The 14,741-nt window shown below is 38.5% G+C and overlaps 1 protein-coding gene and 1 long non-coding RNA gene across 2 annotated transcripts in view; both read left to right on the top strand.

The window, feature by feature from the left end:
* Positions 1 to 10,739: 10,739 nt before the first annotated feature.
* Positions 10,740 to 14,741, top strand: part of AFG1L (AFG1 like ATPase) — a 202,071-nt gene continuing 198,069 nt past the window's right edge. The window contains exons 1-2 of the mRNA XM_029944048.1: positions 10,740 to 10,947; positions 11,074 to 11,217. Of these exons, the coding sequence (XP_029799908.1) occupies positions 11,082 to 11,217 (136 nt within the window). The 5' untranslated portion in view covers positions 10,740 to 10,947; positions 11,074 to 11,081. The remainder of the gene's footprint in view (positions 10,948 to 11,073; positions 11,218 to 14,741) is intronic.
* Positions 11,384 to 11,882, top strand: LOC115295797. Its single transcript, XR_003910581.1, has 2 exons — positions 11,384 to 11,477; positions 11,582 to 11,882. It is a non-coding gene; the product is annotated as an uncharacterized LOC115295797 (long non-coding RNA).

Here is a 14,741-nt window from a genome sequence, read left to right on the forward strand (position 1 = left end):
GTGCCTTTCAGATGGCCAGCCTCAGGAAACATAATTAACCTATGGCCTCAGCTGCTGTGCTCTCAAATTCATTACTGCATTTGCTCCAAGGCCACATTTCCCATGAGCTGCTCCCGGCCAATGGCTGAGGACTCCTTTGACATCAGGGGTATGTCCTATTCTTGAGATGGAGGGATTCTTTTGATAGATAGCACTAGATTCAATGTCTAGAAGTCAAAAGCAGCTGTGACAAGGAGCTTTTCCTGTTTTCAATTGAGTAGTTGATTTCATTGGAGCCGGGGGGGGGGGGGGGGGGGGGGGGGGGGGGGGGGGGGGGGGGGGGGGGGGGGGGGGGGGGGGGGGGGGGGAGGTCCCTGACATGCAAAGTAACTTATTTCAAACATGTAAGGACAGGCAAGCTTGGTATACCTCTGGATCAGGGCAAAAATAAGTCCTCAGCTGGGGAGCACTGGAAACCTGGCATTTGCATTCCTTCTCTCAGAAAAATGGATTACCAACTTTCTGAGTGAAGAACTACCAATGTTATCTAGAGCAGTGTTTCTCAAATATTAATGTGCATACAGATCACCTGGGGACCTTGTAAAATGCAGATTCTGATCCAGGAGTTCCAGGACGAAGTCTGAGATTTTATATTTCTAACAAGGTTGTTATTTCTAACAAGGTAATGCCCATGCTGCTGGTCTCCAGACCACAATGAGTAGCAAAGATCTAGAGAATTTTAAGAATGCAAGATATGTTGATGAACTGGTGGGGTGGGGAGAGAGTCCCATTTCAGAACCAGTGACATCATATGGTCTCTTCAGGTGAACAGAAATATTCCTCTTAGGACTTTTAGGCCCTTCTGGCCATTCATGGGACAAATATGTACCAAGCATCTACAATAAGCCAATGTTTTTGGTGCTAGAGGAAGGAGGAACATGGGGAAGAGGGAAGGTGGTACATACAACACAGTGTTTGCCTCCAGGATCTTTTAGAATAGTCATAGAGACATAAAAATGAACAAGCCATGTCACATGGAGGGTGACAAGGGCCCAGTCTTGAGGGTAGTAAGAGAAGAATGCCAGAAGGAAGCAGCAAGAAAACTAAGAAAGTTGGTGTTTGACGGACAAGGTGCCTGTGATTGGGGTGTGCAAGTGTGGAGGAGGTGCCTTCTGGAGATAGAGATAAACACATGCAGGGGCCCAGGGGAAAGAAAGAGCATGGTACAGCTAGGGAGCCACACAGAGTTCTGTACTACTGGAGTGGAAAGGGAATAGAAAGGACTAAGTCCAGAGGGACAAGGCCGTGAAGACCATAGAGTCCATGTGTAGGTTCTGAATGTTATCTAAAGACATTCTAAAGGAAACCACTAAATAGGAGTGACCTGATTTGATTTTTAGTTTAGAAAGATGACTCCGGCAGAACTAAGATCGTTAATGGTGGGAATGTAGAAAAGTGAATGGACTTGAAAAACATTTGCCCCTGCTTGACCCTCAGTAAGCAATTGAAAACTGTTCACATCAGAAGTTTGTGAGATGCCAAGTCAAAGGAGGATGTCAGGAGGCAAACAGCACCACAACTCCTATTGGAACGTGGAGGGCCAGGCAAATATTTGTGAATTGGTGCTAGAGTTCTAGTGAAAGACCTTAGCCACCCAGACACACACTTCCAGGCATACCAGGTTGATTCCTAATTGTATCTGCAAAGGAAGTAAACTCTTCTAACTACTCATTTGGAAACGTATCTACATAAGAGATGTATCTGTCCAGAAACTGTGGGTTGGGTTTGGTAGAGAGCTTGACTAAACCTGCTGGACCAGGGCTTGATCCACTAAGCTGTCTAATGCTCCCAAATCTATAAAGATCTCAACTTGGGGTGGGTGTATCACTACAATACTTACCACTCATCACACCACATACTCACACACCCATGTGCTATTTCCATTTGTTGTCTTATTGGCTAATTCAAACTCAACATGTCTAAAATCAGTCTCATCCATTTACTCTTAAGCAGTATCTCTAATATTTAAATCCTTTTTGCTGTAAATATTATTTTTTTTTATCCACCCTTCACCCCCCTGCCATAGCTTAGTTTTGGTTAAGGTTAGACTGCAGAGATCTTGTACTTCCTTTTTTCTCTAACCTATCCTATCCATTATGCATAATACTAGCATGGTTTAAATATTCCCATTCTGATATGTTTTTATATTATAAATATCTCTTGGCTAGAATTTTATATAAATGAGTCTGACTGGAAGACAATACTATGAGCAAATCAATTCTATTTAATCAGGGCCCATTACAGGAGATGGGGAAAATACTTATAGCTGTGTAGCCCTAGAAAAAATACTTCGCTTGTCTATGCCTCCATTTCTTCATGTGGAAAATCAGGAAAATAGTAGTACCTGCCTTACAAGGTAGTGATGAGCACTGAAAGAGTTAATATTTGCAAAGCATTTAAAACGGTGCTATAGACATGCTAAGCCCTGAAATCTATTTGGAGTCTATAAGGAAATCGATTTATCTGGAAGGAAAGAAAGAACGTGGATGGAAAATCATATGATGAGGTCCTAAACACCATTATCAGGAATGACTGATTGTATGTGGCTAGGTTTGGCAAGAGGATTGTGAATGTTGTATCTAGATGAAATCTAGTAGTGGAAAGCCTGATGATTCTCTTGACCAGAAACCTGAGCTTCAATCTATTGACAGGATTTTTCAAAGCTTTGATTTATTTACTGTTGATTTAGATTCAAAACATTGGTCACAGGCATTTCAGTGTATTGTAATGTCAGTTAATTAGGTCCCAAGTATGACAGCTGTCACAGGAGGTTTACATTTCTATAGCTTACATTTGAGAAAGTCACAATTTTCAAAATATGATTAGTTCCAAAGTATATTTTTGATAAACCAGCTTGGATACTGCATTGTGGATAACAAGGTTAAATAAAGGTTCTAATAAGACAAACAGCGACAATTTAAATAAATCAGATGTTTTTGCCGAAGATTACTCTGTGATTTTCTCCAATTATTCATGACATTTCACCCATTCATATTGTGATCTGTTTTAATAGTGGAAAGAAAAAAAAAACCTTGTCTCCTTGTTTATTCTTTGTTCTCAAGGAGATAAGCTGTTTATAAAGATACGTTATTTGTTATTTAAATCACTTTTACTGAAGTTGTTTATTTCCTTGTTTGAGTTTCTAAAAATATTGCAACAATTGTAATGCTTCATAGAGATGTCTATTCAATTCAAAAATGATTTGTACTGAAATTCTTTGCTAAATGGGCACAGGTGCTGATGTGTATAACATGCTAGAGTGAGTCAAAACTAATAAATGCTAAAAAAAAGATAAGGGGGATATACTTGGGTCAACTTTTGAAATCTGCAGTTAAAAACATTTTAGACCTAAAGTTTCAGGTATTTGTAAAGGTTATCTCTATATTTGCCATTTCATAACTATTTAATAATAATAATAATAATAATAATAATAATAATAATAATAATAAACTAGTTAACACCAAAACTCTAAGCAGAAAAATTGCATAATTTAAATCCAGAACTCCATTTCTTAGAAAATGCCCTTTAATCACTTCATAGACTTTCAAGATCATAATTATTATATAAAAGTAATTACATTAGAAGATAATTTACAAGGTAGTAAAGTATCAAATTAAAGCTGAAAAATACTACTTGTAAACAGAATTATATTTTTAAAAATTGTTGAACAGCAAACATGGCAAATTATATCTCCTGCTTCTTTCTTTGCTATGCATAAAATTATCTCCAGAATAAATTTTGGTAATTTGATACTATAATGCTACAGAGTAGTATAGTATATAGCTGTGTATTACAAGTCTTCATATTATTGTATAAACTCAAACTATGACATATCTTAGGTAATCAACAGGACTGATGTGTAAAATAAAGCCAAGTGGATTTGATATTTTAAGGGACAGTTGATTATTTGTAAGAACTCAAGCTTCAAAATCCAGCTGAGTTGATTTGGACTAAAGAAATGAAGCCTGGTACCATAAATTATAGTATGTATTCCTGCTGAGTAAGCCCTGCATACTGCAAACTTGGATCTGCGGATGCACATCTCTCCCTTTGAAGTTGATGAGAATTGCTTGGCCTGAGTGAGATACATGCTGGGAAAATTGGGCCCTTACAATTGGTGTGTATAGACATTAGAGGTCTCATGACTCTTTCCTCATCTGTTCTTTTAGTTTTCTGCACGCAGTCCTGGTTTTGGCAGAAGACACTCAACTTTGGAATGAACCCTTCTTGAATTAGATATGTCCCATGATTAAAAGATATTCAGGTTTATCATCTAGAGAGTTTAGATTAGGAACTTCTCTGTTGTCAGTAAAGTTAGGTAAATAAAACTCACCTTAAATTAGACCTTATCCAAGTTATCTTCCCAAGATGTCCAATCGAAAGCAAAACAAAAGCAATACCCAGCTGATTCTTTTGAAGTCTAGGCCAAATCATTGCTAATTATGAGACTAATCACCTGCTGCAAGTACTAATATTTATTTAAACAAATAAGTTCATACAGTATTATGATTGCATCTTTGAGTCTTAAAGATTGGCTGCATTTCAGGCCAACTTGTATTCCTCTGAATAAGCAGTCTATAGAACTGAAAAACATTTGGTGTATTTCATTACCTGGATGCACTGCATCAACCAACTAACCAACTGACAAAACCACATATGTTATTACCATCACTGAGTGTCAATCAAAATTCTATGTAGCATGATCTACCTTTTTGTCTATATATAGAGGTCTGATTTTAAGAACTATCTCATTGAGTAGACAAGCTTTCAACCCTTGTTACTACTCAGTTAACTTGGAGAAGGAGTAATACCTGTGCTATCCTGGGTAAGTTATTTTTTCTAAGTCTGGATATCCATCTATGTGAATATTGTGTGTGTGTGTGTGTATGTGTGTGATGAATGCTGAACACATATGTAGTATTAAACCTGGAACATTCTTGGGGTTGCCAGAGAAGTACTCAATTTCAAGTCTTTTGGTAAGTTATTTTTTGTAATTGTTTTATTAATGTGATTTTTTTTCTAATTACAAAAATGACCAGAATACACTTTAGTTGGAAATAAGAAGGGGTTAGGGAGGTGGAGCTGGGATCAGTTTTCCAGTTTTCCTAAAATAATGTAGAGAGAGATTCATAAAAACAAATGAGATATTTGGTAAATCACCCAGTACATGTTTTCTGAGTCTAAATCATTTGATGGATAGGAGGAAATGGTAAGTTAGATAGGAGCCAGAGTTTGATTTTCCAAAGGCTTATAATAAATTGTATTTCATTATGTAGATAGTAGGAAGGCATTAAGAGTTTAGATTCTGTGATGGGATGTGGTCAGATGGGTCATATTTTTGGAAACCAATCTGACAGCAGGCTGAAGTGGAGGAGAAAGATGTAGCCAGTTAGGAAACGACTGCATTTAGACTTGGAAAGACAGGAGGAAGACCAATGATAATGGATGGATTTAAGTCATATTAAGATGATAGGATTCAGGCATATTTGGTGAAAGACTGGATGTGAGTGATGAGGAACAGAAACTAATTGAAGGTGGCTACCAGATTACAAATTTGCATGTGGAGTTGGGGGAGGTTATACTTGATCTTAGCCAAAAGGCCAAGAAGCAAAGCAATTGCTCTTTTAAAAAGAAAGATGGCAGAGAGGGCATGTGGAGAAATTGTAAGGAAAGCTTCCACTCTACCCTCAAAGTTTGGGTATGGAATATTTAAGGAGGAAAGATATAGGTAAATACAGACATGTTGTCATGTGGTTCAAATAAAAAAAAAGAATATCCCAATAAAAGATATTGAAAACTGAAAAACAAACATACCAGTTATATTTTATCTGTTGTTGAAAATAAGTAGAAAGGAACTAAATAAAGATTTGAGCACTGGACTTGACTTCAAGTATTTTGTCTTTGGTAGTCTCTAGTTATATGTTAAACGATGTTTCAAAATAGGGGGAAATGGTAACTTTTGTTGCAAAGTTAGCAAATACAGAATTCATATTTACTGGAAGGAATGGACTGCTTGCAATAAAATTTATACTTTACCTAAATTTATGTTACTGAAGTAGGTATTGTATATCATGTTTACAAGTTTCCATAGTTAATAAGGTGCTTAACTGTATTTGATTAGTTTGTTGAAATTAAGTAACTGAATTTGTATTTAAAAAATTTTTAATGTTTATATATTTTTGAGAGAGAGAGATTGAGAGAGAGGGAGAGGGAGAAAATGAATGGGGGAGGAGCAGAGAGAAAGGGAGACACAGAATCTGAAGCAGGATCCAGGCTCTGGCTGTCAGCACAGAGCACGGTGAAAACCCATGAACCGTGAGATCATGACATGAGCCGAAGTCATATGCTTAACCAACTGAGCCACCCAGGCGCCCCTGAAATAATATTTTTGGTTCAGAATCTTTGTGTGTGTGTGTTTTTAAGTTTATTCATTTTGAGAGAGAGAGAAAGAGAACAGGGGAGGGGCAGAAAAAGGGAGAGAAAGAGAATGCCAACCTGGGGGTCAAACCCATGAATTGTGAGATCCTGACACATGCTGAAATCAAGAGCCCGAGGCTCAACTGACTGAGCCACCCAGGTGCTCCTTGGTTCAGAATCTTTTCAATACAAATGTTGGAATTTAGAACCTAGATCTTTGATTCTACTTTGTAAAATAAGTTATTATGGTTTTAAATCATTCCTTATGTGTCTTTGAATGAATCACAGTGTTTCTTATAGTGCTGAAGTATTTCTTTGTTAAATTAGAAGAAACTGTAATTATGAGGATCTATGTGTAATGACAAATCAGTGAATAAATAAGTGGAAAATAGGTGCCCTTTCGTTGTATTCTACTTCTGTGATACTGAGTTTGATGGTGTTTTTAATAAATCTTTAAAATGGGCTCAAAATATGAGGAATATAATTGATTTCATGAAGCAGGTTATTTGCTTTTTTGCAGAGACTAAAACAATAAATTTTGTATTTTTACTAAGACTGCTTACTCAGTCATTCAACAAACATTGAGTGTCTGCTAACCTAGGCACTCTCCTAACCTTTGGAGATACAACAGTGAACAAAACAGACATAAATCCCTGTTCACGTGGAGCTTAAATTCTAAGAAGAGCAGATAATAAATTAATAAATTAGGAATTTATGTGTTATGCCATGAGAGTAACGGTTGTGGAGTAAATAAAGCTGGGAAGGAGGAAAAGGAGTGCTGGGTGAGACTGTAATTTTATATAGGTAACTAGAGAAGGCCTTAACTGAGAAGATACAAGGAGGTAAGGACATGAAGAAGTGAACCAAGTAGATATCTGGGAGGAGAGCATTCCAGGCAGAAGGTACAGGAAATACAAAAGTTTCTGGGTGATAAGCAGGCTTGTGAGTTCCAGGAATAGCAAGAAGGCCAATGTGGATGGACTGCGGGAGAGTAGGGGGGAGGAGCTTCAGATGAGATCACAAAGCCAGCTGGGATCCAAGTCATGAGGCCTTGTAGGATGTTTTAATAATTGAGTGACAGGGGAAGGTGCTCTAGGGGATGTTAAACACAAGAATGGCACGATTCAAATTAAAATTTTAAAAACATAAATCTGGGGGAGCCTGGCTGGTTCAGTCGGTAGAGCATATGATCTCAATCACATGGTCATGAGTTCAAGTCCCATGTTGGGTGAGGAGTTTACTTAAAAAAATAAACTCTTTAAAATAAAACATAAATCTGGCTGCTGTGTGGAGGATGGACTGTAGGGAACAAGAGTGGAAGCAAAGAGACTAGATGGAAGGCAACTGCAACAATCCAGGAAGGAGATGATGGTGACTTAGACAAATGTTGGTGGTAGCACTGTTGATGGTGTAAAGTAATAAGGATTCCGAATACTTTCTAAGGTGGAGCCAACCAATTCATTGTTGGACTGGATGTGGGATGAGTGAGAAAGAGGATGACTCTCTTATGATAGAGAAGAAAGTAGCCTTCCATTTGTCATCTGCTGAGATGGAGGGGGCTACAGATAGGGTACTGGAAGTGGGAATCATACGTTAGGGTATCCTGTTCCTCCAAAGGAATTGGCTTTACAATAACAGTAATAACAATATTAGGTTTATACTGGTATCCTGGCTAGTTCCTGCCAATGGTCTATGACATCTGTTCCTCTGCAGTGTGTCTCTGACAGTGGCTGAAAGGCACTCTCTAAAGTGGCAAATCATGAACTTAGGGCTGGAAAATCATAGTGTATTAGAGTTGGAGACAAACTAAATATCATAAATCACCCATATTTATTATGGATTATTATCTCATTTACTTAGATCCTACCTGATTTTTTTGTTTTTTTTGTTCTCCCTATCTTTTGCAAACTTTAGAATACATTCCTTATTTTTACAATTCTTGGATGTCATGAATCCATGCTGTCCTAGACTCATTGTTTTAGGTTTTGACCTTATCCTCTTTCAGTCTCTAAGTGTATTTGATTAACCATTTATATATATACATTCTCATAAAACCTCTGGATGGTAGCTAGGATAGATATTATCTTAATTTTACAGATAAGGAAAACAAGGGGAGAAGTTAATTTAGCGACAAAATCAGAACCCAAATATAACTTCTGACTTCTGCTATAGTATGTTTTCTATTGACTATTTTCTTTCCCATTTCCTTCATTACTTTATTTGTCCATACTTTCAGTTTGGTTTTGACCTTGAGATTAGATGCCAACACCACTTGGCATTTTCTTTAGGGGGATTTAAAAAATAAGGACATGATAGGGGTCAGTTAAGCGTCTGACTTCGGCTCAGGTCATGATCTCATGATTCGTGAGTTTGAGCCCCGTGTAGGGCTCTGTGCTGACAGCTGAGAGTCTGGAGCCAGCTTTGAAATCTGTGTCTCCCTCTGCCTCTGCCCCTCCCCCACTCACACTCTTGTCTCTCTCTCTCTCTCTCTCTCAAAAATTAAAAAAATTAAATAAAAATAAGGACACGATAATGCTTTCTGATTTCCTTCTATTACTTTTTCTGATAATGTTCAAAAAATTTCTCTCAGGGTTACTTTTGCTTTTTTATTTGTTTTAGCAATTGCAGAACTGCAGGAACACAGGATTGATGTTTTAATAAAATGGTTTATAATGGCTACTTAATTAGTCTTCTGATCATAATGAATTGTCTTGAATACAACAGATGTAATTTAAGTCACCTCATACTGGCACACAATACTGGCACACAATAAAGTTTATTTGCCATGTTTCTGTTCACTTGCACAGCCATGTGAAAATTTCCTGTAGATTTTCCCGCCAATTTGGCATTAAACTGTCTATGAGTGCTTATTTCACTTCCACAATTGCTAAGCTGTTGGAATCTCTAATAAAAAGTAATTTCAGGGGCACCTGGGTGGCTAAGTTGGTTGTGTCTGACTTCGGCTTGGTCATGATCTCATGGTTCATGGGTTCAAGCCCCATATCGGGCTCTGTGCTGACAGCTCAGAGCCTGGTTCCTTCTTCAGATTCCGTGTTTCCTTCTCTCTCTCTGCCCTTCCCCTGCTTGTGCTCTCTCTCTGTCTCTCAAAAATAAATAATATGTTAAAAAATTTATTAAAAAAACTGAAAAAAGTAATTTCATTGACCAAGGCAAGCAACAGATACTATCTGAAAGACTTGAATGTGATAAATTGTAAATCAAGGAAGAATAGTTCGATTTTTTCAAAAGGTCCTTTTTCAAAAGTGTCACACCTCAAATTAATAGCATTAAATGCACAAAATAAATATTCACTATAAAATGGAGGAATAGTTTGTCATGTCAGACAATAGAATTAAAGATAGATAACAAATAGTAAGTGTAAATTGATATATTTTGAAAGATATAATCAAAATAACTTTTCCATAAATAATTTGACAGTAGGGATTCTCCAAATTATTATTTTATGCTGTGCTCTTTTTCCTGCTTCTTTGGAATCTTCTATTGTGGGTGAAGTGTTTGACTTCCTGGAACTCTTTCTAGTGTCTTTCTAATTTTCACTCAATTGAAACCTGGCTTTATCCTTCCTGTAATTCAGACTTTCTTGCCTGCCTTAGTTTACTCTATTTCCTGTTCTTGGAAGATCTTCATCTCTGTTAAAAGTAAAGTTTCCAGAAGGTCTTCCTGATTTCCCAGCCAAAGTGCTCTCCTTAAGTGCTCTCCTTTCATTGATTCCATAACGTCTGATAGGATCTTTTGTTGCTTTTTTTCATGCCTTCTGTTGGATTGCCACCCTCTTCTGGACAGCAATTTGTATTCTCAATACACTTATAATAACTGAAACTTTTTTTGTTTAATCAAATTAGGGCAATCACTTAGAGAAATTCCTCTTTGGACACACTATCCCACGGCCACTCCATCCGCTCATTGTCCATCTTGGGCCATTGGCTTTCCTATGCCATTTACACATATTTTAAACACCTTTGAGTGTATGTCATATTAAAAATGATTTATGCTATCCAAATATAGAAAGTAAAAGTGGAAAGAGCTCATTTCAGGTTATCTGCCAAAGATGAGTCTGACGCTGGAGGCAAAAGAACTAGGGCTACCATTTAGGGAGGTGTGGCCAGGTAAACAATATTTCGTTAAAACATCAGTGCCCACTGGGTCAACTTACATTTTATTTAGGTTTCGAAATCTCGGTCAGGTAAGCAAATCGAAAATGTTCAAGGGTGGTGACGTGACCGCACGTCATTATCTCGTTCCAATTCCCTTAAAACGTTTTCGGATCCAGTGCTCCGACCCTGGGCTGGCCGTGGGCGCAGGGTCGCCCTTCTCCCCAAACCCGCCCTTCTCCCCAAGCCCATCCCCCCCCCCCCAGCACTGCTCCGCCTCCGGCGCTGCCGCTTTACATTCTGGGAGTCGTAGTCTGGCGGGCAGCGCCCGGAAGGACGGAAGGGCACCGGAGGCTAGACGGCCCTCTTGCTACCAGAGGTCGCGTTCCTCTCTGCTCCCTTTCGTTCTCTCCTGCGTACCTTCTGTGAGCACGGCTTCCACTGTCTGTGCCACCCTTTCTCTTTTGGGTTTCAATAAAGTTTTCCTCTTCCTCCCTTTGTACAGAGTTCAAGATGGCGGCCTCCTGGTCGCCCTTGGTTACACTGCGCTTAGTGCAGAGCCGGCTGAGAGGGAGATGTGTTGGGTGCGGGGCCTGGGCTGCTGCTCTCGCCCCTCCGGCCACCGCCCCTGGAAACACCTTTTGGAAAGGTCAGTGACTGTGTCATGAGTAGGCCGAGCCGACTGCATATGACCGGGGAAGCCTCGGGTCAGTCACCCTCTATATCCCCCAGTTGTCTCCTGGTTTCATGGTTTTCAGAGCTAAGGGTCCCTGGAGAGGAGTTTCAGCCTCCCTTGTCTTTGGGTGCCCATGAAGGAGCTCTGAGCAATGAGGAAGCTGCCCCAGAGCGACTTTCATTTTGAGGTCAGAGGTCAACTCAGAGTTTGTTCCCTACCGGCTGTCAGAAGAGGTAACACCTGGTGAGCCCAGGTGTGGGAGTGCCTGGCTGGAGTGGATGCAAAATCGGGATTGGGGACTGGGGACCCTTACACCTGAGCCTTCCCTACTCTCCAGGCTGGTGACCCTGCACTGAATCTAAAAGCCAAACGTCGGACTTCTGCAGGCCCCGCTGGCTCTCTGGATTCTGGGAACACAATTGTGCAAGCTTTCTCAGATTGAGGGATCAATTCTTGTTCTTTTCAAGTCACTAGAGGCCTTAGTGGGGTATATTTTGTTACCAGGCTTGCTCATTCATTCATTCAAATTGTTACCTGTTGAGGAGTGAATGAACATATATTATGAGTAACTGGGTCCCGGGAGTAGTGATTTTGCTGCTATATTCATATACTGTCATTAAACTACGGGATACTTAAAAGCAAGGATTAAATGTCTTGTTTCTTCAGCATAGTGTTCAGTACCCGATGGGCAAGATACATTTTCTGAATGAATGATGGTATTCTTATTGTCTCCTCGATCCACGTACTGTTTTCTTTTCTCTCATCTCCATCCCTTCTTTTGTGTCTTAATAAATTGATTCATTTAGCTAAACCCCTATCACTCTTTAATTGTTATCATCAATAGAGTTGAAATTAATACCAAAACTCTGATTAAGTCACCTTACGGGTTTTTTTTGTTTTTTGTTTTTTTTTGCAGTTTCACATAATCTACTTACTACATAATGGAATATTTTGGTAGCATAAATGTTGGGTCATAATATAAACTTTATTATTTTTATTTTTGGAATAAGTAGTAAAAACAGATGATACAAGAAATATGGTAAAATATTAAGACTCTTCCACCCATGTCCCTTATCCACTTAATTTTCCTTCCCAGAGGCAACATCTAATACTAGTTTCTTATGTTTTCTTCCAGAGACATTCTGTGTATGTACAAATGTATATGTATTTAAGCATCTATTTTTAAAAAATGAAATAGAAGTGGTAACATATACACACCCCGCTGTACCTTTCTTTTTTTTCATTTACTATATCTTGGAGGTCATTACATATCAATACATTTAGAACTGCCTCATTTCAAATGGTTGAAATATAATTCTATTCTATGCATGTGCCATAATTTTTGAAAATTAAGATGTAAGGAACGTCACAATAACAAGCAGTATGCTAAGTACTTTCTACATACATTATCTCACTTAATTCTTATTATCCTCATTTTGGGGATGATGAATCCAAGGTTGTGGAAGTTATATGGCTATTTAAGTGTCAGATCTTTTGGTTTCAAGTAAAGTCTATACTTGGATTTATATCTGACTGCAAAGCCTTTGCTATGAACCTGTACTCATATTTAAAAAAAAATAAATCAAGATTTTATTGTTTTCAGAATTATCATTTAGAATTTAAAACTTATTGGTAACCAAGGGGTTAATGGGACTAGTTACAGCTTCAGGCTAATAAGCACAGCTGAAACTTTTCCTCCAGTCTTTTTCCATGTGCCTTTAAATTTCCCTCCTCCTTTGTGGAAGTGGATTTGAGTCTTGCTCTCCCATCTCCTTGTTTGCTTACCTCTCAAGTAAATCCTTTCCTTGCTTCATACTTGATGTCTCAGTGATTGTCTTTGCTGCAAGTTGGGCAGCCAAACCTGGGTTCGGTTACAGATTTGGCCAGCTAACCAAGATTTTTTTCCCCTGCCCCTGTGTGGTTTGTTGGCCACCAGCTGGTGATGGGGGCCTGGTGACAGGTTCTTTGCCCTAGGGACTGTCCCTGGGGTCCCACCCTACCTGGGTACTTCTGACCTTCTTTGCCTAATTTTCACTCTTGTGGCAAGGAAATGTTTTTTGGGGTTCAGTTTGAACAGATGTCTCTTGGTGACTACTTCGTGTGTGATGGACAGCATGTGAGTTTATTTCTTTCTCCATTTGGTTTGGCTCTCAGATTTCTTCCTTCCATTTGGTTGCCTTCAAATAGTGGGTTTTGGTTTTCTTAACCTCCTTTCTTGCTTAAGAAGAGGCTGACTAGGAAGCCATTTGGTTCATGCTATGAAACCCCAACTTTTGGGCAGGAACTGATGTTCACAGAAGTAGTCTGGGCTTCATTTAGGTTTTTTTTGTTGTTGTAGTTGCTGTAGATTTTGGTATTTTTTAATAAAACCAGCCGTGTTCTAATTGGAAAATTGGAAATGACAATTTGACCCCCACATGCAGTCTTTTGGTCTGTATTCTTCAAAATTGGACAGTCTATTTTTGCAATACTGCTTGGCCACATCCATTAATTATAATACCATCTTGCAATTAGGTTTGTGTTGTAAAAGGGAGATATTTGGAAATTGGGCCGTTAAGATTTTGTTTGGATCGTGGGTATTTGTATGTGTGTCCATGTATATTGTACATGTGAGATATTTTCTCTACCTCTGAATGTTATTTGTAAAGTTAATTTGTAAAAGAGCTCTATTTAGTTGGTTTAAAGGCGATTGCTTATAAGAATTGGGCATTCTAAAACTCAGAAAGACAGACTATATGCTAACTAACTTGGATGTAAATTTAAAAAATTAATAAAACTTAGAAAGATAGAATAGTAACAACCCAGATGTCTTTGAGGTTCATGTTATTTGGAAAATATTCGGTATTAGGGCTAATACAAGGTTTTTGGTTTAATAAAAATAGACATGCTTTGGAATTATCAGCATTAAATGTAAACTTTTATTCTGCCTGTCTTTACTGAAAGTCAAATAAATTCATGTTCTTTCCATTGCAAGATTTGTCAGAAAAGAAAAAAAAACATTGGAACTTTGTCTAATGCCTCATGAAGTTTTACGAGTATCCTAATAAATAGATATAAATAATTTTAATAAGTGTAATTAAGACTCCTGGAAATAATAAAGGAGGCAACTCTGTATGTGAGGAGAGCAAGACTGGTTATTTTTTAAAAGAGGAATTAAAAATTATTTTTTTAAATTTATTTTTGAGAGCGAGAGAGACCACATTTGTGCTGGTGGGGGAGGGGCAGAGAGGGATACAGAGGATCTGAAGCAGTCTCCCTCCTGTCAGCACGGAGCCTGGGTGGGTCTCAGACTCATGAACCGTGAGATCATGACCTGAACTGAGATCAAGAGGAAAACAGTGTGGAGGTTCCTTAAAAAACTATCCATAGAACTCCCCTATGACCCAGCAGTAGCCCTGCTAGGGATTTACCCAAGAGATACAGAAATGCTGAGGCATAGGAGCACATGTACCCCAATGTTCATTGCAGCAATGTCAACAATAGCCAAAACATGGAAA

Source organism: Suricata suricatta, chromosome 7, assembly GCF_006229205.1.
Source record: "Suricata suricatta isolate VVHF042 chromosome 7, meerkat_22Aug2017_6uvM2_HiC, whole genome shotgun sequence".
Taxonomy (NCBI): domain Eukaryota; kingdom Metazoa; phylum Chordata; class Mammalia; order Carnivora; family Herpestidae; genus Suricata; species Suricata suricatta.